This window comes from Dama dama, chromosome 5, assembly GCF_033118175.1.
Source record: "Dama dama isolate Ldn47 chromosome 5, ASM3311817v1, whole genome shotgun sequence".
Classification (NCBI taxonomy): domain Eukaryota; kingdom Metazoa; phylum Chordata; class Mammalia; order Artiodactyla; family Cervidae; genus Dama; species Dama dama.
In genome coordinates, this window is record NC_083685.1 from 20752061 (window position 1) to 20778596 (window position 26536).

Sequence of the window (26536 nt, forward strand, 5' to 3'; positions counted from 1 at the left end):
GGTACTTTTGCATCTGTTCTAATGGTGTGAAAACTTCGTGTGTGTAGTTTGAGAAGACCTACTTTCAGAGGTCTGAGAGCTCTGTGTGGTGGTTCAGTCGCTAACTCCTGTCCCACACTTTGCGACCCCGTGGACTGCAGCACGCCAGGCTTCCTTGTCCTTCACTGTCTTACTGTGTAATACAAACAAAACTTCTAAAAAACTGGGAGAATAATAAAAACAGCACAACAGAACAATTACAGCACTGCAGCTTCACCCCCTTTTTGTTCCTCCCCCAAATCCTCATAAAAATCAAGTTTATTAAGCTGCTTCTTTAGAACCCAGTGCCTGCGGGTTCGTATTTGCATTAACTTCAGATTGATTAAATTAACTCCATGTTGGAGAAACTCGGGGTTTTATTTTTATTTTTTAATTTTTTTTATTTTTAGGAAAGAGGTTTTAGTGAGGGCGCCGAGCTGTCCCCGAGCCCCCGGGCACAAAAATATGGAACGCTTCACGAATTTGCGTGTCATCCTTGCGCAGGGGCCATGCTATTCTCTATATCGTTCCAATTTTAGTATATGTGCTGCCCAAGCGAGCACAAACTCGGGGTTTTAAACTGCACGCGGACTGCTACTTTTTCGTGAGCCTTTACATGAATTGATGGCAGCCAGAAGGACCTAAGGCCTGTAGGCGGGGCTAGGCTGCTGCTGATAGGCTTGAGGGCGGGCTCTCTCTGCTGTTGACCCAATCATCGTGCGCCTCTCGTCAGACCCGCGGCCGATTGGTGGTTGCCATAGCTCCAGGCGTTCGCTTGACAAGATGGTGCCGGCAAGGCCGCAGGGGTAGTGCTTCCGAGTCCCCGCGCTTCCAGTCCTTTAAGGCGGGCGCAGTCCTGTTGTGCAGGCCCGGCGAGCCTCCAGGCATGCGTTTGCCGCCGCCGGTCCCTCTGCTTTTGGGGCTCCTCCTTCTGCAGGGCGTCTTGAGGCCGCTGAGGGGAGACCTGGGTGTGTAAGGCGGGGCAGGGGCCTGCAGGACGGGGGTGGGGGAGAGGACGAGTCTTGAGGCCAAATCTGGGACTGCCGCCAGAGCTGCGGAAGACTTCGCCAAAGAAGGCCACCACCCAGCGTAGGCAAGGGTTCTGCAACTATTAACTCCTCCCTGTCCCTTTCTTCCCGCCTAGTTTTCATTCCTCCTGTCATCCGCATGTCCGGCCCTGTGGTCAGCGCGTCCCTGGTCGGAGGCACCGAGGATGTGACCGTGTCCCTGACTCAGCTGCGGGACGAGATGGGTAAAGAGACTGACCTTTCCTGTGGGGAGGGAAGAGGTTGGGCCAGCTTCAGGCCGCCCAAGAAGCCTGGCCAGGTGGCATCCTCTGAGGCCCTTGGCGCTGTCCCCTGCAAAGTCGGGATGGGGGCTGCTGTGGACCAGAGGACCAACAGACAGGGTGAGTGAAAGAAAGCTTGAAATTGCGAGTTAGCATTCATTGAGTTATCCCATGTACTTAAATACATCACCTCATTTTCCTAATAAGGACAGTAATGTCTTTTAATTCCGTTTAACAAATGAAGACATTGAAGTTCAGAGAGGTTGTCACTGGTTGAAAGTCACACAGCTTGTAAAGAGTCCAATCCTAGGCTTGGAGAGGTGTTCCATCCTAGGAAACCTGATTCAAGAGTGCACTACCTTGGTGGCTGGGCAATACTGTCTTGCGTTCTAATCTTTCCTGTAGGTTTATTGCCAGTTCCCACCTGTGGCGAGCTGAACAACGAGACAGGAGACTGGAGTTTGACTGTCACCCCAACTGTGGTAAGGCCAGAGGTGGAAACCTTTTCAGTAGCATCTGCGGAGTCCTGGTGCTCCTGCACTGTTGTTTTTTCTCTCTCTCTCTTTTTATTGACTGCACCCAGCAGCTTATAGGGTCTTAGCTCCCTTATCAGGGATTGATTGAACTTGGACCAAGGCAGTGAAAGCGCCAAGTCCTAACCACTGGACCGCCAGGGAACTTCCCCTGCAATGTTCTTTTTTTTTGCAATGATCTTTTAATCAGACAAGATGGAACTTAGTGCTTGGAACCACCATGAAACTGTAGCCTATCTGATCCTGTAGGCACTCATCCAGCCCAGAGGTTCTTGGATGAGTTTCAAGAAGCTTGTGAGGGAATTCCCTGGTGGTCCCATGATTAGAACTAACATGCTGTCACTGTCAAGGGCCCAGGTTCATTCCCAGGTTGGGGAACTAAGATCTCATAAACTGCATGGCACACACACACAAAAAAAATGCTGTGAACTCTCTAAAATTGTGTATAAAGTTATGTATGTGTGCATTTTTTTCTGATGAGAGGCTTGCCATCTTCTGTCAGATTATCAAATAAACCTGTGACTCAAAAGAGCTTCATGAATTGCTGGTCTCACCCAACTCTGGGCTTATATGTAAGGATACTCAAGCCTGGAGAGATGAAATATTTTCCACTTAATAGATATTTCATTGAGTGCCTAGTATCTGCAAAACACCAATTCTGGACATAAAAGAGACAGACAGACTTTGCTTGCACCCCAGGAACCAGGGCCTGTTCCATGGACTTTTATTTGTGTGTATTTAATCTTCTGCTGGTAGGATAATAAAGGTGCCAGACAAATACCTTTATCAGACCTGTGTTCAGCTTTCTCTAAACAGCCAAAGGGCTTTCCAGGTGACTCAGTGGTAAAGAATCCACCTGCCAATGCAGGAGACCTGGGCTCAGTCCCTGCGTTGGGAAGATCCCCCAGAGAAGGAAATGGCAACCCACTCCAGTATTCTTGCCTGGAGAATCCCGTGGACAGAGAATCCTGCCAGGCTACGGTCCATGGAGTCACAAAAGTCAGATACGACTTAGTGACCAAACAACAAGCAGCCACAACTTGCTTGCCTGTATGTTCAGCTGAGGATTAGGAATCAGGGCTTGTGTACTACTGTAGGTTTATGGGGTAAAATTAAGCAGAATGATGTCATCCTTGGGTCCAGTTTGCCTTTTGCAAAATGAATGGAGTCAGATTGAGCTTACTTAACCTTATGTGTTCTTATAGATGCCGTTTTGAGTCACCATAAAAAATACAGCAGTATTTTCCTTTCAGAATTCGTTGGAAGTGACTGTGAGGTTGAAGAGGGATCTGCAATCATGTTCCTCTAATGAGACAGATCCCTTCCTGGAGGCCCCGTGTATTGTCCAAGCTCTTCTTGTTTCAGCCTTTCATAATACTTCCTGTTTGGCACATCTGCTCATTCATGTGGAAATTTATGCCAACTCCTCTCTGGGCCAAAATGCATCAGGCAAGTAAAGTCTCCGACCATCAAAAGTTTACTGCAGACATTTGATTGTAAGTGTGTGCCATGCAGTTTGTGTGCTTTACTCGTGAGTCTGTCTTGCTTTCCTAAACTTATTTTTCTTTTGTTTAATTTTCTTATTTTAAAAGTTTCCAGGGAATTCCCTGGTGGTCCAGTGATTTAGGGCTCCTCACTTTGAATTCAAGGGGCATGGGTTCGATCCCTGGTCAGGGAATTAAGATCCCGTAAGCCACACAGCATGGCCAAAAAAGAAAACTGACAGGAGGGCTTCATAGTAGCTATACCACTCAGAGCAGCAACTTTTTTTTCTTTTAAAAATTATGCTTAAATATAGTTAGGTAATATTTCAGAATGTCCTTGTACAAATAGCCAAACTTAGGAAAATTAGAGTCTGTATATATTGGTATTTATGAGGTGTCCACTCTGACCCCATGAAGGTATGAAAAATTTTGCACCCAGTCAGACAGAGATCAGAACAAGAAAAAGGATGGAAGGACAGCCAGGAGGTAAGCGGTATGCTTGGTAACAAGGAAGCTAGCCAACAATGTGGGAGGCATATAGATAGATTCACAAATATCTATCTATATATCACATAGTAAAACCCTATCCTAAAGTGCCTTGCTTATGTCTTATGGATTTGATTATACTGAGGGTCAAACCCTTACCCTTGTGACATGGTCTCTTATTGGGACTTTCTTGTTCTTGATACCACTGACATACTAGGGTTCTACTATATTATAGCATAGAATATGTAATAGTTGTTCTTTAGAAGTGTCAGTTATCCTGTTTTGAAGTTGGCTGATCATAGAGTTTACACAAATAGTCACATACATAGCTTTCCAACTGTTAGTCTCTGGATTCCAAATTAGGAGGCTAAAATGTAATATAGTATATTCCTTTTCCAATCAGTGTGAAAATTACTAACTTCCCCCACACTGGAACCAAAATCAGGATGTGAAAATTTGCATTCACAGTGTGATGGGACTTGAGGTTGAGTGTGTAACTCAGTTAAATGAGATCTTGTGGTCAGATGGCTTCCAGATAAACTGAAATGTCACCGTGGCTTCAGATTTTTTTTAATTGTGGTATAGTTCCTTTACAAGACTGTACAACAAAGTGAATTAGCTATTTGTATAGATACAACCCCTTTCTCTTGGGTCTCCCTTCCCACTCGTCTGGTCACCACAGAGCCCTGAGCTGATCTCCCTGTGCTTTATAGCAGGTTCACGCTGGCTATCAGTTTTACACGTGGCAGTCACATACCCACTCCCATCTCCCAGTTCCCCCACCCTTCATGTCCACACATTTGTTCCCTTCGTCTTAGTCTCTGTTTCTGCCCTGAAAATAGGTTCATCTGTATCATTTTTCTAATTTCTACATACATGCATTCATATACAATATTTGTTTTTCTCTTTATGACTTAACTTCACTCTGTATGACAGACTCTCGGTCCATCCACATTACTGCAAATGACCCCATTTTGTTCTTTTTATGTCTGAGTAATATTTCATTGTCTATATGTACCATGTCTTCTTTATTCATCTGTCGATGGACATTTAGGTCATGGCTTCAGGTTTATCTGTTAAAAGAGGTAATGAATTTGAAGGAGTAAATGCTTACAATCAGTCTGTGTTATGAAAGGAGTTGTGCAGTGTATTGAAAAATCAGTGCATTGCATTTGTCTTAACTTGCAAATCTTAGTGACTTGATCATCTTCAAGATCAACTGTGACTTCTTCGGTTTGTATAACTAGGACATTCTCTTCTGTTTGGGTTTTTGTTGGAGGAATAGATATAGGCCTCAGTAGATATAGCCCATCTCAGGGATACCTTGATGTGGAATACAGGTAATGGTGATTTGTAATACAACTCAGCTTTCTTTGAGTGTCTAAAATGTGGCCGTGTCTCATCAGTGTTTCACAGCTGAACTTCTCTGTTGTTTGTACTTTTCAGAAAATGTGACTGTCATTCCTAACCAGGTGTATCAGCCCCTTGGTCCTTGCCCGTGCAATTTGACTGCGGGGGCCTGTGACATTCGCTGCTGCTGTGACCAGGTATGGTCTTTCTGATTATTGGGTGCAAAAGCTGTGGTACCTGATAGCATGTGGAGGGCACCAGCAGTTCCCCATCAACAACTTTTTAGTGTGTGGTCTTTCAAAAGCTGAGATTGTATGTCATGTTTTCCAGTTGAGTATTTTCTTTTTTTTCATTTATTTTTATTAGTTGGAGGCTAATTACTTAACAATATTGTAGTGGGTTTTGTCATATATTGGCATGAATCAGCCATGGTTTTACATGTATTCCCCATCCCGATCCCCCCTCCCACCTCCCTCTCTACCCGCTCCCTCTGGGTCTTCCCAGTGCACCAGGCCTGAGCACTTGTCTCATGCATCCCACCTGGGCTGGTGATCTGTTTCACCCTAGATAATATACATGTTTCGATGCTGTTCTCTCGAAACATCCCACCCTCGCCTTCTCCCACAGAGTCCAAAAGTCTGTTCTGTACATCTGTGTCTCTTTTTCTGTTTTGCATATAGGGTTATCATTACCATCTTTCTAAATCCCATATATATGTGTTAGTCTGCTGTAATGTTCTTTATCTTTCTGGCTTACTTCGGGGAAGGTTCATAGCATTACAGGCTTACCTCAAGAAACAAGAAAAAAGTCAAATAAATAACCTAACTCTACACCTAAAGCAACTAGAGAAAGAAGAAATGAAGAACCCCAGGGTTAGTAGAAGGAAAGAAATCTTAAAAATTAGGGCAGAAATAAATGCAAAAGAAATTAAAGAGACCATAGGAAAAATCAACAAAGCTAAAAGTTGGTTTTTTGAAAAAATAAAATTGACAAACCATTAGCAAGACTCATTAAGAAACAAAGGGAGAAGAACCAAATTAACAAAATTAGAAATGAAAATGGAGAGATCACAACAGACAACACTGAAATACAAAGGATCATAAGAGACTACTACCAGCAGCTCTATGCCAATAAAATGGACAACTTGGAAGAAATGGACAAATTCTTAGAAAAGTATAACTTTCCAAAACTGAACCAGGAAGAAATCGAGTATTTTCTTATCTAGCCTTTTCAGCCTAGTTTATGGACAAAGGACTTTCCAGGTGACAATAGTGGTAAAGAATCCACCTGCCAGTGCAGGAGATGCAAGGGACACTGGCTCAGTCCCTGGATCGGGAAGATCCCCTGGCATAGGAAATGGCAACCCACTCCAGTATTCTTGCCTGGAGAATTCCATGGACAGAGGAGCCTGGTGGGCTACAGTCCATGGAGCTACAGAGAGTCAGACACCACCTAGTGACTAAGAGCAATTATGGACCAAAAAATGTGTCTGTTTGGATGAAGTCCTGATTGTGATGATACTGAGAGGATGATTTTAATGTCTTACTTAGGAAGCCTTTAAGAAAATATAAAAGGGAGAGAAAAATAGATGTTTTCAGTGATTTTTTTTTTTTAGTAAATTTATAGGATTGTATAACCATCGCAATAATCTAATTTGAGGATGTTTCCAACACCCCCTGAAAGAAGCCATGTGTCCATTTGCAGTCACTCTCATTCATGCCCATCATCCCCAGGCTGTTTTTTGTTTGTTTGTTTTCACTAGAAATTAAGTATATTTGTTTATCTGGGCATAGTTGATTTGCAAATTATGTAAATTTCAGGTGTATAACATAGTTACAATTTTTAAACATTATACTTCATTTACAGTTATTATCATAAAATATTGGCTATATTCCTTGTGCTGTACAATAATATACCCTTGCAGCTTATTTATTTTATATGTAGTGGTTTGTGCCTCCTCATCCCCTACACCTGTGTTGCCCCCGCCCCCATCCCTCTCCCCACTGGTGACCACTAGTTTGTTCTCTGTATCTGTGGGCCTGCTTCTTTTCTGTTATTTTCAGTAGTTTGTTTTCCCGGGTCACTATTAATCTACATTCTGTGTCTGTGGATTTGCCTCTTCCGGACATTGCATATAAATAGAATCCTTCAGTCTGTATTTGTGTCTGGCTTTTTTTTTTTTTTTTTAATATTTATTTGTTCCCCTGTGCCAGGTCTTGGTTGCCTCATGTGGCGTCTAGTTCCCTGACCAGGGATTGGCCCAGGGCCTCCGCACTGGGAGCCTGGAGTCTTAGCCGCTGGACCACCAAGGAAGCCCCTGTGTCTGGCTTCTTTTTCCTGGCATCATGCTTTCAAGGGTCACCTGTGCTGTGGCCTGTGTTAGTGCTCCATTCCTTTTTATGGCCAAGTCATCTTCTGTTGTGTGGATATGTTACAGAGGGCTTAACCATTGATCAAGTGAGGACATTTAGACTGTTTTCACTTCTTGGCTACTATGAAGAACGCTTCTATGAATACCTGTATGCAAGTTTTTGTTTGGATGTGTGTTTCCATTTCCCTTGGTTATGTTACCTAGGAGTGGAATTGCTTTGTCACATGGTAACTACATGTTTAACCTTTTAGGGAACTGTTTTTCTTCTTCTTGGCTGAGCCACATAGCTTAAGGGATCTTAGTTCCCTGACTGGGGATTGAACCTGTGTCCTTGGCAATGAAAACAAGTCTTAACCCCTGGACTGCCAGGGAATTCCCTTGAGGAACTGTTTTTCAAAGTAGCTAAATAATTTCACATTCCCATCAGCATTGTACAAGGATTGTAATTTTCCATGATGTCACCAACAATGGCTGTAATAATCTTGATTACAGCCTTTCTTGAGGTTCATGTGAAGTGGCATTTCATTGTGATTTTGATCTGTATTTCTCTAGTGGCAAATGATGTTGAACATCTTTTGAAAGGCTTATTGAATGTTTATATGTCTTCTTTGAAGAAATGTCTGTTGAGACCCTTTGACAGGTTTTTAATTAGGTTGTCTTTTTTGTTGTTTAATTTTGTTTTTAAATTAGATTGTCCTTTTGTTGTTCAAGTTCACTGTGCACTTTGAATTCTAGTCCCTTATCAGATATACGATATGCCAAAACCTCCTATTTGTCTAGGAAGTCCATTTTCCAGTTGGTGTTCTTTGAAGCCCAAAAGTTTTAATTTGATCAAGTCCAGTTTATCAATTTTTTTCTTCCATTTTGTGATATAATTGACACAGCCACTGTACAAGTTTAAGGTTTCAAGTATGGTTATATGACTTACATACATCATGAAGTGGTATCACAATAAGTGATACTTATTCACTCCAGTATTCTTGCTGGGAAAATCCCATGGACAGAGGAGCCTGGCGGGCCGCAGTCCATGGGTTGCAGAGAGTCAGGCATGACTGAGTGACTGTACATATGCTCATGCATTCTAGAATCCAATACAGACCCATTCAGACCTGTGTATATAAGCCTGTGTTGTAGGTGAGGAACCTTCATTCCTGTTATAGTTTACAGAATACATGGTTTAAAATAGATTTCTAGAATTTAAACATATTTTTAAGTCAATTTGAAGAGGATTCAGTTTTCTGAAAAACAAAACGTATTTTTTTTTCTCTTGACCTTGAGCTACTTGAACTCTATGGTTTTCCAGTTCATTTACCATTTTGAGGAATGTGGCCTATACACACTGCTATATTTAAAAAGGATACCCCAAGAAAAAGGATAACCAACAAGGACCTACTGTATAGCACAGGGAACTCTGCTCAATGTTATGTGACAGCCTGGGTAGGAGGGGAGTTTGGGGGAGATTGGATACATATTTATGTATGGCTGAGCCACTTTAGATCAAATTGCCAATATCCGCTGGATCATCAAAAAAGCAAGAGAGTTCCAGATAAACATCTATTTCTGCTTTATTGACTACGCCAAAGCCTTCGACTGTGTGGATCACAATAAACTGTGGAAAATTCTGAAAGAGATGGGAATACCAGACCACCTGACCTGCCTCTTGAGAAACCTGTATGCAGGTCAGGAAGTAACAGTTAGAACTGGACATGGAACAACGACTGGTTCCAAATAGGAAAAGGAGTACGTCAAGGCTGTGTATTGTCACCCTGCTTATTCAACTTATATGCAGAGTACATCATGAGAAACACTGGGCTGGAAGAAGCACAAACTGGAATCAAGATTGCTGGGAGAAATATCAATAACCTCAGATATGCAGATGACACCACCCTAATGGAAGAGAGTGAAGAGGAACTGAAAAGCCTCTTGAAAGTGAAAGAGGAGAGTGAAAAAGTTGGCTTAAAGTTCAACAGTCAGAAAACTAAGATCATGGCATCTGGTCCCATCACCTCATGCGAAATAGATGGGTAAACGGTAGAAACAGTGTCAGACTTTATATTTTGGGGCTCCAAAATCACTGCAGATGGTGACTGCAGCCATGAGGTTAAAAGACGCTTACTCCTTGGAAGGAAAGTTATGACCAACCTAGATAGCATATTAAAAAGCAGAGACATTACTTTGCCAACAAAGTTCTGTCTGGTCAAGGCTATGGTTTTTCCAGTGGTCATGTATGGATGTGAGAGTTGGATGGTGAAGAAAGCTTAGCACCTAAGAATTGATGCTTTTGAACTGTGGTGTTGGAGAAGACTCTTGAGAGTCCATTGGACTGCAAGGAGATCCAACCAGTCCATCCTAAAGGAGATCAGTCCTGGGTGTTCATTGGAAGGACTGATGCTGAAGCTGAAACTCCAGTACTTTGGCCACCTCATTCAAAGAGTTGACTCATTGGAAAAGACCCTGATGCTGGGAGGGATTGGGGGCAGGAGGAGAAGGGGCCGACAGAGGATGAGATGGCTGGATGGCATCACCGACTCGACGGACATGAGTTTGAGTAAACTCTGGGAGTTGGTGATGGACAGGGAGGCCTGGCGTGCTGTGATTCATGGGGTCGCAGAGTCGGACACGACTGAGCGACTGAACTGGACTGAACTAATATACACATATCCCCTCTTTTTTGGATTTCCTTCCCATTTAGGTCACCATAGAGTATTGAGTAGAGTTCCCTGTGCTGTACACAGGTTCTCATTAGTTTTCCATTTTATCCATAGTCTCAGCAGTGTGTATGTCAGTCCTGATGTCCCAGTTCATCCCGCCTCCCCTTTTCCCCATTGGTGTGCATACGTGTGTTCTCTACCTCTGTGTCTGTCTCTAGTTCTTCTTTGCAAATAGGTTCATCTGGGTCTTCTTTCTGCATTCTACATATGTGCGTTAATATACGATATTTGTTTTCTCTTTCTGACTGACTTCACTGTGCATAACAGGCTTTGCTGCTGCTGCTGCTTCTGCTGCTAAGTCGCTTCAGTCGTGTCCGACTCTGTGCGACCCCACAGACGGCAGCCCACCAGACTCCCCTGTCCCTGGGATTCTCCAGGCAAGAACACTAGAGTGGGTTGCCATTTCCTTCTCCAATGCATGAAAGTGAAAAGTGAAAGTGAAGCCGCTCAGTCGTGCCCGACTCTCAGCGACCCCATGGACTGCAGCCTACCAGGCTCCTCCGTCCATGGGATTTTCCAGGCAAGAGGACTGGAGTGGGGTGCCATTGCCTTCTCCATAACAGGTCCATCCAAATAAAGTAACTTCTTGATGATACCAATCAGGTTGTGATATAACAAGAATGATTCAAGGATTCTTCTGGAATATGGACTGTCTGCCCTCTCTCTACATGTCCTTAGACTAGGAATTTGGACGCTGCTGCTATTGAGTGGCTAAGTTGTGTCCGACTCTTTGCGACCCCATGGACTGTTGCCTGCCAGGCTCCTCTGTCCATGGGATTTCCCAGGCAAGAATACTGGAGTGAGTGGTGATGCCAGTTGAAAATTCTCCACCTGTGGTCTATTTCATATTATCTTTTCTTTTTCTTATCTTATTTGTAGGCATATCTTAGGTCCCCAGTTAAGATGTAAATTCTGTGAAGGTTCGAAGTTCCTGACTTGGAGCCTTGTAGGGAGCTGACTTGCTGTGAGTGCAAACACTCTCAGCCTGGCGGCCAGCTGCTTGTTCCCTGCTTCCTCTACGATGTCCTGCTGGCCTCCAGCAGTGAGTGCATCATGCTGGCCAGGAGATCCTGACGGTGGGCAGAGGTGGGATTTAATCTTCTCTGTGCTCTTCTACGTCTTCTTTCCAGGAATGCTCATCAGATTTAACAGCGCTGTTCAGGGAGTCCTGTTTCCCTGGTGTTTTTGGAGGAGATGTTAATCCTCCCTTTGATCAGCTCTGCTCCATGCAGATGGCACGTGAAGTCCCCGACTGGTTTCCATTCCTGTGTGTGCAGCTCGCCAACTCACCCTTCCTCGGGTACTTCTACCATGGTTCCATGTAAGTGTTCAAAGGGCTGCCGGGGAGAGGGGTGCACACCCAGGTGGCCCTGGAATGTGGCCATGTCCTCCTCGGGACCTCTCCAGAGGCTCCATGCTTCAATTCCTCCATTCTAGAGTCAATTCTAGGTTTCACATAGTAAGTTTATTTTGTGTTAAGTATTTGAAACAACTGGTGGTTGTTCAGTCACTAAGTTGTGTCCAACTCTTTGCAACCCCATGAACTGTAACACACCAGGCTTCCCTGTCCTTTACTATCTCCCAGAGTTTGCTCAAACTCACGTCCATTGAGTTGATGATGCCGTCCAGGCATCTGATCCTCTGTCACTCCCTTCTTCTGCCCTCAATCTTTCCCAGCATCAGGGTCTTTTCCAGTAAGTCGGCTCTTTGCCTCAGGTGGCCAAAGTACTGGAGCTTTAGCTTTAGCAGCAGTCCTTCCAATGAATATTCAGGGTTGGTTTCCTTTAGGATTGACTGGTTTGATCTCCTTGCAGTCCAAGGGACTCTCAAGAGTCTTTTCCAGTACCACAGTTCTAAAGCATCAATTCTTCTGTGCTTAGCCTTCTTTATGGACCAGCTCTCACATCCATCCATGACTACTGAAAAAACCATAGCTTTGACTATAGGGACCTTTGTTGGCAAGGTCATGTCTCTAGGTTTGTCATATCTTTTCTTCCAAGGAGCAAGTGTCTTTTAATTTCATGGCTACAGTCACCATCCACAGTGATTTTGGAGCCCTCACTGAAAAGAAATTAATTGATACCACAAATGGTTAATAGTGATTCTCTGGGTTGGGGGAAAGAGTGGTGGGCTCATGGGGGACTTTAACTTTCTGTCTTTTACATATCTGTCTTGTTGACTTTTTTTTTTCTTGTTGACGTTTTAAAGCAACTTTATTATTAGCATTGAAGTAAAACTCATGGAACATAAATTAATCATTAACTACTTTAAAATGCACAGTTCAGTGGCACTTAGTACAAATATTATTTTGATAGTTAAAAAAGCAGAGAAAAAATTTAAAAGAAGAATTGCTTTTAGCATGTTACTGATGGTCTCTCTCATCGATTTGCAGTTCCTCTGGACATCAAGTTTCCTTTGACATGTATTTGCATACTGATCTAAAAGACTTTTCAGACTTTGGTTACAAACAAGGAGACCCCGTTATGACAGTAGATAAGGCATATTTCACTATTCCTCAGGTAATCCTTTCAATTTTAATATGCTAGAGGTTTTTTCTCACTTTCCCCTTCCTCTTATTAATTTAACTCATGTTATTCTAAACAACAAAAATCTCTTCCTGAGTTACGTATTTTTCTCCTGCGGACTTTTCAGGCACTCAGCCATTTAAGATCTCTGGATTGTGTCTTCTTCTTTTGATAGTCACTCTTAAATCAATCTGACTTTGCTAAATCTCAGAGTGAACTTACTAAATAAAACCAAAAGACTGTCTAGAAGTTTCCATGAAAGTAGCTATCATTTCTCACTTGTACTAGTTTAACAGCCAATTTCTAGTAAGCCATAAATACTTAAAAAAAATTTTTTTTAAATTGAAATATATTTGGCTTATGGTGTTGTGTTAATTAAATATTTAATAGAATTTTGAAAAGTATTTTAAGACTCGAGTTTTATGTGAAATCTTAACTTTATTAAGTTCAAAATTATGAGGAAAAAGTATTTATGGGAAGAAGACATGGAAGGCTAAACTGTTTCTCTTTACTATCCATGTGAATCCATTCTTATGGCTTTAACAAAAATGACATTTGTAATGAGGGAGAGAAAATGAAGTTGAGGGAGCTCCCCGGCAGTCTGGTGGTTAGGACTCTGCTTCCACCGCAGGGGACGTGGGTTCCCTCCCTGGCCTGGGAAACTAAGATCCTGTATGCTGCCTGGAGTGGCCAAAAAGTGAAAAAAAAAAAAAGCAACAGAAAAGAAACTGAAGGTGAATGTAATCATGTTTCTGCAAAGTAAATGATGCAGAGCAGGGAATTTTCCTTAGCAACTGTACTTACTGTGACGCTGTAGGCAGTGGCTTCCAGAGTTTGATTAGCAAGTCAAGTAGATGCTCTGCTAAAGTCAGTTAACTAGTGAATGCCCTAGCCGTTGTTGGAGCTAACCCAGCAGTAGAAGCAGGCTGCAGAAAGGATGCTTTTCCAAGATACTGATCCCTTTTTTTATGATTGGAAAGGCGGTCATAAATCTGTCGGCATTCCCTGCCCCCGGCCCTCAGGTGTCCCTGGCTGGGCAGTGTGTGCTCAACGCTCCTGTGGCCTTCCTGCAGAATTTTGATGTTCAGTGCGTTACTAGCCTGGAGGAGTACCTAGAACGAGACAGAATTACCAGTGTAAAGATAAAAAATGGTGCTATGGGAGGTAAGTTACGTCCATTTGAGCATGGACCTTAGATGCCAATTAGATGCCAAGAATAGTGGGTTGTTTGGGGAGTAGAGGGGAGCTGAGTAATTGGCGTCCAGGGCAGGCATAGGCACTGTATTTGTTTGGCAAACTTTCATTTTCGTAGGTAAATGTGAGTATGTGAGGTTCATGTACTCCTATGGAAGTTCATTTATGTATGTTTTTTCAGGCATAGTTACACCAAAAGTAATCTATGAGGAAGCAACTGACTTAGACAGATTCATCACCAATACAGGTATTTTAATGTTATACTTTTATACCATTTCTATGGGAATATATATCATTTCTCACAAGGAATATATACATACAGTAAGTCCCTATATACGAACCTTCAAGTTTCAAACTTTGCAAGATGCAAACACGTGTTCCACCACCATCAGGCCTGAGGGAAAGTTCATCTTGTCCTTCGTCTCCTATTGCTGACGATCCTATAGCTCTACCATCTCCCAGCTCCTCTCCCTCCTCTCCTCTTCACTCGATGCCAGGCCTTGTATGCCAGCTCTGATACTGTACTTTTCAAGGTCCTGTACTGAAGGATTAGAAATGTTTTCTTCATTTTTTGTGTTTGTTTTTAATATATTATTTGTGTGAAAACTATTATTAACCTATCACAGTACAGTACTATAGAGCCAATTGCATCAGTTGGGTACCTGGGATAACCATGTTGGACTCATGAACATGCTCTTGGGATGGAACTAGTTTGTATGCAGAAAACTTATTGTAGTCCCAGAGTAGAACACATTTTCATTAAGAATTTTAGGAGATTTGTAGTTGTTAGGGAAATATCCCACTAGCATTTTGCTTGTTCCTTGTTCCACCTTGACTTACTGTGAAGTAACATCTGTGACCTTGAACCCAATCCTTCCCAATCCTTGAACCCAGTCCTGGATTATGTGGGTTCCAGGGTTCCTCCTTGTTCTCTGGGTGTGTGGGCTTTTTCTTAAGTGTTTTTCAGAGAGTTAAAGGGTTCTTTAGGACCCAGCATTTTCACTTCTTGCTTGCTTTTCTTTTTCCAGTCATTAAACTCTATGATTGTAATGCAGCCAACTAAAGTACACAGAATTTGGCCAATATTACCAGGACTTTTGTTTTTCCATGAAGGACAGTACTTGTGTTTCTTTTCAATGTGTTATAATTCTCGGAACTTGTTATTTCCTTCCATTAGCTATTAGTACAATATAGTAGTGAACTAGACACCAGGCCCCTGCTCTTAAAGAGTTGACATTCTGTAATCTTTCCTTTAACAGATATAATTTTTACCAGATGTAATCTTTCTGTAATCTTGCATTTAACAGATATTCTTCCAAGCCTGTGCTCTGCATTAGGCTATGAGCTGGGTACCAGGGATGCTGAAATAAGAGGAAAGGGACAGGGACTTTCCTGGTGGTCCAGTGGTTAAGACTCCATGCTCCCAATGCAGGGGGCCCAGATTTGATCCTTGGTCAGGGGACTGTGACCAACTTGGTCAGTTCCCATGCCACAACTAAGATCCAAAGCAGCCAAATAAATGAATAAATAAAAAGTAAATATTTTTTAAAAAAGGGAAGGGATGGAGCTCACTCAGGTTATTGGGATGGTGTGGAAAGAGAGGTAGCTAATGCTGACTTGGGTGGAGATCTGAGGGTGGCTTCTTGAGTAGGTGATGACCCTGCTGTGTAAGGGAATTGAGTCTGCAGGGCAGGGATGGGGGTGGGGGACGGCCACCCAGGCAGAGAGAACTGCCAATAATAGACTTGAACCCAAGGAAGTTCTTTAATTTTTTTATTTTTAGGTCTTTAATTTATGAAAGTACTCTTTTATTTCCAGAAACACTTTTAAGTACTGGACCAGCCCCCAGGAATGTGAACGTGGAAGAACATTATATTTTCAGGTGGAATAATAATACAATCAGTGAAATAAACGCCAGAATTGTTAAGGCAGAAATTAATGCCCAGCAGAAAGGTAACTTTGTGAAGGGCAGCGAGAATGCTTTTAATTTAAAGCTTTTTTTTTTCTTTCTTCATGATTCTCATAATTATAACAGATAAACTAATTCAGACCTGTTTTTCTTATTTGTGTTTATGATTTAATCAGAAAACAGTGGGTTTTTGTTTTTTTTTTTGCATGTTGAAATGCAATTATAAGGTAAAGAAAACAACACTATGATGGATAATTTCCTAGAGAATTGGTGACATTATATTTTTATTTTATTTCTAGGAATCATGACACAGAGATTTACAGTGAAATTTTTAAGCTATAACAGCGGTAATGAACAAGAATGGTCTGGAAACCCAGGTGAGACAATGCGTATCGATCACTGATCTTACAAACACATTATAGTTCGACACTCCTGTGCTATAATGATGATTGTAAATAATTGTTTCCTATTTTAATTTGTGACTCTAACCTTTCTCTTTTTCTTTTGTGACACTGTATTCTTTTCCTGCTAACAGCTTAATTTTTTTTTTTCATAAAGTGTTATATATAGTCACAGTTGTAAGGCTAAAACAGTCTTTCCCTTTAGCTACTGGTCTTTTTTTAAATAAAATAATTTATTTGATTGATGTAGAGTTGATTTACAGTGTTGTGTTAGTTTCAGATATACAGCACAGTGACCCAGTTATTCACACGTGTATATACACCTCCTCGTATTCCTTCCCACTATGGTCTATCACAAGACACTGAATACAGATCTCTGCGATACACAGTAGGTCCCCCCTGTTTATCTGTTTTATGTATATATTTGTATCTCCTAATCTCAAACTCCTAATTCCTCCCTCCCTCCCTCTTTTCTTTTTTTTTTTTTTTGGTAGGGGAGCGGGGAGACTGTGCTCCACCACCTCTGAGATCCTCATTCCTTGATGAGGGATTGAACCTGGGCTTTAGCAGTGAGAGTGTGGAGTCCTAAACTTGATCGCCAGGGAACTCCCATACTATTATTCAACATGCAGTAGTTAATCATGAAGGAACAACTTTTTTTTAACTTTAGAGAATTCCCTTACTATTCTTCAACATGCAGTAATTAATCATGTAGGAACAACATTTTTAAACTTTTTAGTAACTTTTTGCTTTGCATGATCTTCAATATTTATGTATACTGATTTAATTATACACAATCCTTTACATATATATATATATTTTCTTTTAAATAGGATTTTAATGTTAGGGTTTATTGTTGGCTTTTAAGAGCAGACTCCTGGTTAAGTCAAGGTACTGTATAGAAGTTATGTAAAATCAGTATGGAAGTTCAATGTTGCTTTTCCTACTCAGTGATTTTGAAGAAATGAAGTAGTTCCAGTGTGATTTTTCTTTACTTTCTAAACTCCATGCCTATGGCCGCCTAAGGCATGCCTCTATGTATTTATTGGTTACTATAGTATTTTGAGAAGTGTTTGGTACATTTCTTTAAATTATGTACAACCCAAAATGTTGGTGTTTTGTATGGATCACAAGTGCAGCATTCCTTAATTATTTGTTACAAGTCACAATTGTTATTTAAAGAATGACGTATGTACTGCATGAAAACATTACCTTTTTCTCTTAGTTTATATAAACTCCAAGGTAACTGGGGGCGGGGGGGGGGGGCGGGGGGGGAAGAGACCAGGCTCCTGAAATTTAAGAATTTTCATGTCACTGACTTAATTTGACAAGATTTCTGAGAAAACCTGTCAGAATATAGGGGAAATGTTGATGCTGTCATCAGAAAAGAATACATCAAGAGCCAGAATCAATCAGGCAGAGGCACAGCTTGTATATAGAGAGACGCTGTCTCTCTAGTACTTTCTAGTACGGGGTTTTTGGAGGACTATCTGACATGTACCCTGTCCTCAGGGACTCTATCTTATTTGGAGTGACAGCACTAAGTCACAGGAAACAACAGTGAACGACCCAAGATAAGTAATAAATGAGGTCAGTTACTAGGGTCAGTTACTCCAGGATTCAGAGGAGTAGAATGTTGACCATTCACCCAGACTGCATCACTAAGGAACAGTGTTGAGTGTCCAGCAAGTGCTAGGTTTTGTTTTTTAAAGAATATTTATTTATTTATCTGGGTGTATTGGGTTGATATGTGGGATCTAGTTTCCCTGAGGTGTGTGGGATCCCAACCAGGGATCAAACCCAAGTCCCCTGCGTTGGAAGGCGGATTCTTAACCACTGGACCACCAGGAAAGTCCGCATGCCAGGTTTTGTTCCTAGGCTGGAGGAAAAGCACCCAGCAAGTCAGAACCCTGTCCTGGGTGTGTTTCCACTCTGGACTGCGTGGAGGAGACTGTGCCTTGAGAAGCAGATAATTGGAAAGGGTGCTGGGGATAGGAATAACCTGGTTCGGGAAGCCAAGGAGGCCGACACGAGCATGAAGTGTACTCTGGCAGAATTAGACCCATGGCCAGAGGGGAGGCCTCTTGTCAGGAAGGGTGGGGCGTAATGCTGGAAATGCAAACACCATGCAGGAACCTTGATGGTATCCCAGTTTATATGAACAAAGTGAAAGTGAAAATCGCTCAGTCGTGTCCGAGTCTTTGTGACCCCATGGGCTATACAGTCCATGGAATTCTCCAGGCCAGAATACTGGAGTGGGTAGCCTTTCTCTTCTCCACAGGATCTTCCCAACCCAGGGACTGAGCCCAGGTCTCCCACATTGCAGGCAGATTCCTTAGCAGCTGAGTCACAAGGGAAGCCCAAGAATGCTGGAGTGGGTAGCCTATCCCCTCTCTAGTGGATTTTCCTGACCCAGGAATCAAACCAGGGTCTCCTGCATTGCATGCAGATTCTTTACCAACTGAGAACAATGCTACTGTAATACACATTTTGAAAGGGACATAGGAAATATGCATATGAACTGGATATGATATAATATGATTATAAGTGGTTATTGTTAATTTTCTTAGGAGAATATTGGCATCATGATGATGTAGGAAAATATCCTTAATTTTGAGAGATGTCTGACGGAGCTTTCATGATGTGAGTGTCATGATGCCTACAATTTATTTTCAAATAGTCCTGCCCCTCTCACCCCAAATATATATGCTTTTATAATAGATAAGACAAATATCTATTATATTTTATATTAATATAAATTAATATATTATTTGTGCTGTTTTTATTGAAATTTGTGTTTTGGTGTTATAAAGCTTCTAAAAATGGGAAATATTTTATCTATCCCGAAGGAAGGATCTTTGGGGTGCACATTAGATATGTTAAGATCAGAAGAGCAGTGGCCCCTAAATGGCTCACAATCTAGCAGTCAGAGATGCTTTACAAAGGAGAGGAACACTCCGGTAATGAACAGGCCCAGGGGTTCCCTTGGACTTGAGGCGTCCAATTCTAATTTTCTCTGCAGGAGCCCTAGAGAAGGAGATGGCAACCCACTCCAGTATTCTTGCCTGGAGAATTTCCTGACAGAGGAGCCTGGCGGGTTACAGTCCATGGGATCGAAAAGAGTCGGATATGACTGAACGACTAACACTTACTTAAGAATACAGCTAAATATTAACAGTTGTTGACTTTAGGTGGTGGCTGTATTGAGTGAGGTTCATGGTATTTTAACTTTTCTGTGCTTGTGAACTTTTTCACATTACAAACGTGGAAACCATAAGCTGGATTACTAGGAAATGTATGGGTATAGGATCTAAATCAGATCTTGGGGTTGAATTAGTTTACTGGAAAAAGGCTACATGGGAAAGTTACTCTGGTTTTAAGTTTCCTTTATGAGCCTCTGTGATAAGCCGTACTAATCACTCAGTAATTATTCATGAACTGGCCTGCCCAGCAGCTTGTTGTTCTCCAAGGTGAGAAGTCTAAGACTGACTCCTGCCTAGTTTTCACTTCTCAGATTTCACTTTAAAAGTGTCTTCAAAAAACCACACTAACATCTGTGTTTTCGAATCTGAAAAAGAACATGTCTATACACCTGAAACTAACACAGCATTGTAATCAACTATACCTCAATAAAAAATGAGACAAATGAAAGGAGTGACGTTGATGTCCTTCTCTCGAGGGTATTTTGAAAAAGAACTTTGAGTGCAGATTTCCTTTCGTTGTGGATTCCTTCTTTCTGTTATTTGACGAGCTAGCGCCTGTTGCTTTGAAATAAACTAAGAGGGAAAGATGCTCATTCTCCTGTGTTGTGTTTGTCTAGGTTACCAGCTTGGCAAGCCTGTTCGAGCTCTAAGCATCAACGGGACAAATAATGTCACAACCTTACACCTTTGGTATTCTGGTAATCTGGTTTGATGATATGATTAGCTCTCTGGTGAACTAGAGTTGGAAATATTGCCATATTTTGAATCTGATCAAGTAAACAATTACTTTAAAGCCTGGTGTTTTTATTTAGCCTGGGATGGTTGTTTTCCATGCTTCTACAGCTTCCTTTTCTTTTTTCTTTCTTTCAATAAAAAATGTTAACATTGTTTTCACTTGAAGTGCTGATTTTCAGTAAGAGAGATTTAAATATGAAAGTGGCTGGAGAGTCCATTGTCATTATTGTCGTTGATTAACCCAAGATGGTGCTAATCAGAGACAGGAAAATAGTTTCATTCCAAACTATGGAAAATCTTTGCTTCAGTGGTTATTACCCACATGTGCCAGAAGGCATTAAATTTCAGGTTCAGAATAAACCCCTGATCCCTGTCCAGGTATTTCGATACAGAAAGACGCCTTTGTTCAGCTTTCAAAGGATTAGAGTAACAATGACCTCATTTCTAGAGAACTGGAAACTATTTCTGCTTATTGTTCTCTGTGGTTTTTTTTTTTTTTTTGGTTGTTTGTTTTTTTAAGAAAAACTTTGGGGTAAATCTTTTACTTACTTTTGTTTTGCAAAAATAGCAAGAATTAAAAAAAATAGCAAGAGAATAATCTTTTTATTTTATAGCTGGAAGGAGTTTGTGTTCAACAGCAACTCTCAAACCTATTTTATTTGGAGAAAATGCACTATCTGGGTGCCTTTTAGAAGTTGGAATTAGTGAAAACTGTACTCAGCTTAGGTGAGTGTCTCACTGATGGATTTATCTACGTTTTGAGTGGTTTGCTTAAATGTAATTCACCGCCCCCCCACCCCACCATGAGTATTAAAGACAGCATGAAAAACTTCAGTCTGAATGAAAACTTATGTGAAAGTGATAGTAAACAGTACAAACTTCCATGGACTTCCCTGGTGGTCGAGTGGTTAGTAATCCATCTGCCAATACAGGGGAAACGGGTTTGATCCCTGGTCCAGGAAGATCCCACATGCTTCCTCAGGCCGCAGCTAGTGAGCCTGTGCTCTGCAACAAGAGAAAGCCCACATGCAGTAATGAAGACCCAGCAGCCGAAAAATAAATTAAAAAAAATTAAAAAAACCAAAAAACAGTACAAACTTCCAATACAATTTAGAGTTGATTCAAACATCAGTATAAGTGCAAATAGACATTCTCGGAAGTTTCATCCATATTTATGCAAATTTCTCTGGGAAGTTTGTTCACATCATTGGAAACCCCACATTCCTAGAAAATCAGAGAAAGGGTTGGAGCCAAGTATCATCGATGATTAACATTTAAAGAATTTTTAAGCTTTGTTACATGATGTGTAAAGAATTTCCCATTTAATTATCTGGGTGGGATTTGGAACTTTATGGATATTCATATGCATTCTTTTTTTAATTGCTGCAAAATTCACACAACATAATCATTTTAACAGTTGACTGGCATTTAGTACATTCATAATGTTGTACAACTACCACCTCTATTTAGTTCCAACACGCTTTTGTCTCTGTGACATGAAACCTATACTTTTTATTTTTTAATTAAAAAAAATGTATTTATTTGGCTGCAGCAGGTCTTAGTTGCAGCATATGGGATGTAGTTCCCTAACCAAGGATCGAACTGGGGCCCCTGTGCTGGGAGCTGAGAGCCTTAGCTGCTGAACCACCAAGGACATCCCTGAAACCTGTACCTTTTAGAAGTCACTGTCTATTCCTCCCTCCTCTTAGCTCTGGCAACAACCAGTTCACTCTCTGTCTCTATGGATTTACCTATTCTGAATATTTCATATAAATGCTCTCCTATACTTCATGAATTTTTATATCTGACTTTTCTCAGCATTCTATTCTTGAGATTCATCCATGTTTGTAGCCTGTGTCAGTGCTTCATTCTTTTTCATGACTGAATCATATTCCATTGTAGGGAGATATATATATATATGTATGTATATATGTGCAACATTTGTTTGTTCATTCCTACAGTTTAGTTCAGTTCAGTCACTCAGTCATGTCCAACTCTTTGCGACCCCATGAATTGCAGCACGCCAGGCCTCCCTGTCCATCACCAACTCCCAGAGTTTATCCAAACTCATGTCCATCGAGTCAGTGATGCCATCCAGCCATCTCATCCTCTGTCGGCCCCTTCTCCTCCTGCCCCCAATCCCTCCCAGCATCAGGGTCTTTTCCAATGAGTCATCTCTTCACATGAGGTGGCCAAGTATCCAAAGTATTAGAGTTTCAGCTTCAGCATCAGTCCTTCCAATGAACACCCAGGACTGATCTCCTTTAGGATGGACTGGTTGGATCTCCTTGCAGTCCAAGGGACTCTCAAGAGTCTTCTCTAACACCACAGTTCAAAAGCATCAATTCTTCGGTGCTCAGCTCTCTTCACAGTCCAACTCTCACATCCATACATGACCACTGGAAAAACCATAGCCTTGACTAGATGAACTTTGTTGACAAAGTAATGTCTCTGCTTTTTAATATGCTATCTAGGTTAGTTATAACTTTCCTTCCAAGGAGTAAGTGTCTTTTAATTTCATGGCTTCAATCACCGTCTGCAGTGATTTTGGAGCCCCCCCCCAAAAAAGTCTGACACTGTTTGCACTGTTTACCCATCTATTTCCCATGAGGTGATGGGACCAGATTCCATGATCTTAGTTTTCTGACTGTTGAGCTTTAAGCCAACTTTTTCACTCTCCTCTTTCACTTCATCAAGAGGCTTCTTAGTTCCTCTTCACTTTCTGCCATAAGGTTGGTGTCATCTGCATATCTGAGGTTATTGATATTTCTCCGGGCAATCTTGATTCCAGCTTGTGCTTCTTCCAGCCCAGTGTTTCTCATGATATACTTTGCATATAAGTTGAATAAGCAGGGTGACAATATACAGCCTTGACGTACTCCTTTTCCTATTTGGAACCGGTCTGTTGTTCCATGTCCATTTCTAACTGTTGCTTCCTGATCTGCATATAGGTTTCTCAAGAAGCAGGTCAGGTGGTCTGGTATTCCCATCCCTTTCAGAATTTTCCACAGTTTATTGTGATCCACACAGTCAAAGGCTTTGGTATAGTCAATAAAGCAGAAATAGATGTTTATCTGGAACTCTCTTGCTTTTTCAATGATCCAGTGAATGTTGGCAATTTGATCTCTGGTTCCTCTGCCTTTTCTAAAAGCAGCTTGAACATCTGGAAGTTCACGGTTCACGTATTGCTGAAGCCTGGCTGGGAGAATTTTGAGCAATACTTTGCTAGCATGTGAGATGAGTGCAATTGTGCGTTTGTGCATTCTTTAGTTGATGGATATTTGAGGTATTTCCACCTTTTGTGGAATAGTGCTTTGTGAATTGTGTTTTGAACATTCTTGTATCACTTTTTGTTTGAACACCTGTTTTCAGTTCTTCTGGGTATATACGTGGGAATGGAATGGCTGGATCATCATGTTTAATTTTTTGAGGAACTGCCATATTATTTTCCACAGAGGCTGTACCATTTTGCATTCCCACCAATGATGTAAAAGGGGTCCAGTTTCTCCACATCCTTGCCAACACTTGTTTGTTTTTTGGCCATGCCATTCTGCAGGAGGGATCTTAGTTCCCTGACCAAGGATTGAACCCTCACCCCCTGCAGTGGAAGCTTGTAGACTTAACCACTGGACTGCCAAGGAATTCCCCCTCACCAACACTTGTTATTTTTCAGTTTTCTGAATAATAGCCAACCTTGTAGATGTGAGGTGGTATCTTCTTGTGGTTTTGATTGCATGTATTGGAGAAGGAAGTGTAGTTTTGGTTGCATATATTGGAGAAAGAAGTAGACTGGCAACTCACTCCAGTATTCTTGCCTGGAGAATTCCATGGACAGAGGAGCCTGGCGGGCTATAGTCTATGGGGTCGCAAAATTTGAGCAACACAGACATGACTGAGCAACGAACACTTTCACTTTCATTCTTACACCCATCTCATCTGAAATATATCCCAAGTGGTATACTTCTTTGGGGAGCAGGGAAAAGGTGGAGGTGACATTGAGAAGGGAAGAAAAAGTGTGGGGATAAGTTACCCACGGTGGCTCCTGATGGAAGGGTGCAAGGCCTGAGTCAACAGCCAGAGTCTCTCCCTTGTGGTTCAAAAGATTTGTACCTCCAGTGAGGTCACTGGAACAAGAGAGATGCTAAGTTCTAGTTCTTAATCTGAAACCTAATTAGAAAAAATTTGGTTTTGGCTGCACTGGGTCTTTGTTGCTGCGTTTGAGCTTTCTCTAGTTGTGGCGAGCCGGGGTGATTCTTCATTGCAGAGCATAGGCACGAGGCACACAGGCCTCAGTAGTTGTGGCCCACGGGCTTAGTTGCTCCTCGGCATGTAGTATCTTCCCAGAGCAGGGCTTGAACCCTGTCCCCTGCATTAGCAGGTGGATTCTTATCCACTGGACCACCAGAGAAGTCCTCTTCACCTCATTTCATAGCTCAAACTTCTGGCTAATTATTTAGGTTCCTTTTACTATGGGGTCACTCTGGCCCATGAACTTATCCTGGTAACTTGACATGTGATCTACCCACCTATCCACACTCAGAGGAGCCTGCACATGATTCTAATGTAAGTTACTAATGTTCTAAGTCTGAAGTGAAAGATTGCTTCCATATGTCTGTCCTCCCCTTGCTGTATAAGTTCGTCTCGGGAAGACCATCCTCGAGGGGTTAGACTCCCAGCCTAGATCCCCTGGCAGTTTTTTTTTTTTTTGTTTAGGCATCCAGCAAGCACAACCTGGACACCCTCAGAAAGGACTTCAGGATAAGACCTGCTGGCCAGGAGCTGAGAAATGTCTTCTTCTCTTGCAGGGAGAATGCTGTTGAACTGCTTGATTCATTAGTACAAGCGACTCATGTTGCAATGAGAGGCAACTCCAATTACAACGATCTCAGTGATGGCTGGCTTGAAATAATACGTAAGTCAAAGCTGCACATGTGTAAAAGATGTACCTCGGTTGCTGTGACTATGTAGCGTCAGATGTGGCATTAAAGCCTGACTCAACAGTCATCTTTCTTTGCTGTGATCCAACAGACATTTGTTTAGAGGTTAGCTCTCCCGGTAGGAGGCTTTTCATGTCTTTTACCTCTTATTCACAATGGCTTTTTTTTTTTTTTAAAGAGGAAATCTACAGGAAGTTCAAATTGCCCAGTTGTTTTACAAGCTAACGGTCTTTGGAAAAGGAAGTCTTAATGAAGTTTAAGGATTTTCAGTGCGTGTCAGTCTGCATTCCTATTTTTGATTGCCAGCAATATGGATAGTTGAGAACTGGTTTTATAATTTACAAAAGCAATTTTGTTAACCTAAAATTAAAAGGTGATAAAAAAAACATTGTGTTAAGTGAGAGAAGCTAGACACAAAGGAGCACATACTATAGGATTCCATTTATAATGCAGTGTCCAGAAAAGGCAAATCTATAGACACTGAAAGCAGATTAGTGGTTGTCCAAGGCTCAGGCTGTTGGAAGGAAATGAAGGGTGATTGCTAGTGAGTATAGGATTTCTTTTGGGGGGTGATGAAAATGTTCTAAAGTTGAATCTGCTGCTAGTTGCATAACTTTGTGGATATAATTGAATTGAATTGTACATTTAAATTTAAGTAGGTGAACTATATGGCATATCAATAAAGCTATTAAAAAAGAAAGAAATTAAGGTGTAACAGAGCTAATAATAGCAGGGTCACCAAGGCCAGATAAAAAGATTTGACGTTCCAGCATCTTTGGTCAGAGGCTTTTGCTCTGAGTGTTGGGGTCAGAAGGGTTTAGTATGTGAAGAGACACACAGAGTTTGGTGTGTGAAGAAGAGATATACCGCGGGGAGTACATGGAACAGACTTAGCCCCGATGAGCCCGATTTCCACCCCAATTACAGAGTGTCCATCTGGTCACTGAGCTGAGGCTCACATGGGTGGTCTAAGGTCACAGTTTGTTGTGGCAGAGCTGGAGCTAAACCCAGGGTTCCTTCCTCTTCATCTCCTCCCAGCCAGCAAGTCTGGTAGTGTTGCTCTGATTTCTCGGGGAGTCTGGAATGCACAAGGGGCTTCCCAGGTGGCACTAGTGGTAAAGAACCCACCTGCTAATGCAGGAGACATTTCAGTCCCTTGGTAGAGAAGATGCCCTGCACAGCAACCCACTCCAGTACTCTTGCCTGGAGAATCCCATGGACAGAAGAGCCTGGCGGGCTGTAGTCCATGTGTGCGTGCTAAATTGCTTCAGTCACGTTTGACTCTTTGCGACCCCATGGACTGTAGCCTGCCAGCCTCCTCAGTCCATGGGGTTTCAAAGAATCAGACATGACTGAAGTGACTGAGTATGCATGCTTGAGTGTATAAAGGC

At 41.8% G+C, this 26536-nt stretch overlaps 1 protein-coding gene and 1 non-coding gene across 4 annotated transcripts in view; one reads left to right on the forward strand and one right to left on the reverse strand.

The window, feature by feature from the left end:
- Nucleotides 1–477: 477 nt before the first annotated feature.
- LOC133058078 (U6 spliceosomal RNA) lies at nucleotides 478–581 on the reverse strand. Its single transcript, XR_009693202.1, has one exon. It is a non-coding gene; the product is annotated as a U6 spliceosomal RNA (small nuclear RNA).
- Nucleotides 582–793: 212 nt separating this feature from the next.
- TCTN2 (tectonic family member 2) overlaps nucleotides 794–26536 on the forward strand; it is a 30937-nt gene continuing 5194 nt past the window's right edge. Inside the window, exons 1-14 of one of the 3 annotated variants that reach the window (XM_061142072.1) lie at nucleotides 794–986; nucleotides 1163–1270; nucleotides 1712–1788; nucleotides 3093–3288; nucleotides 5256–5356; nucleotides 11372–11562; nucleotides 12634–12760; nucleotides 13789–13930; nucleotides 14142–14207; nucleotides 15779–15913; nucleotides 16169–16246; nucleotides 20091–20171; nucleotides 20823–20934; nucleotides 25014–25120. In XM_061142072.1, the coding sequence (XP_060998055.1) occupies nucleotides 905–986; nucleotides 1163–1270; nucleotides 1712–1788; nucleotides 3093–3288; nucleotides 5256–5356; nucleotides 11372–11562; nucleotides 12634–12760; nucleotides 13789–13930; nucleotides 14142–14207; nucleotides 15779–15913; nucleotides 16169–16246; nucleotides 20091–20171; nucleotides 20823–20934; nucleotides 25014–25120 (1603 nt within the window). In that variant the 5' untranslated portion in view covers nucleotides 794–904. Of the gene's footprint in view, nucleotides 987–1162; nucleotides 1271–1303; nucleotides 1427–1711; nucleotides 1789–3092; nucleotides 3289–3645; nucleotides 3810–5255; nucleotides 5357–11371; nucleotides 11563–12633; nucleotides 12761–13788; nucleotides 13931–14141; nucleotides 14208–15778; nucleotides 15914–16168; nucleotides 16247–20090; nucleotides 20172–20822; nucleotides 20935–25013; nucleotides 25121–26536 lie in introns of those variants that run through there. The other 2 variants (XM_061142073.1, XM_061142074.1) reach the window with 2 other exon arrangements.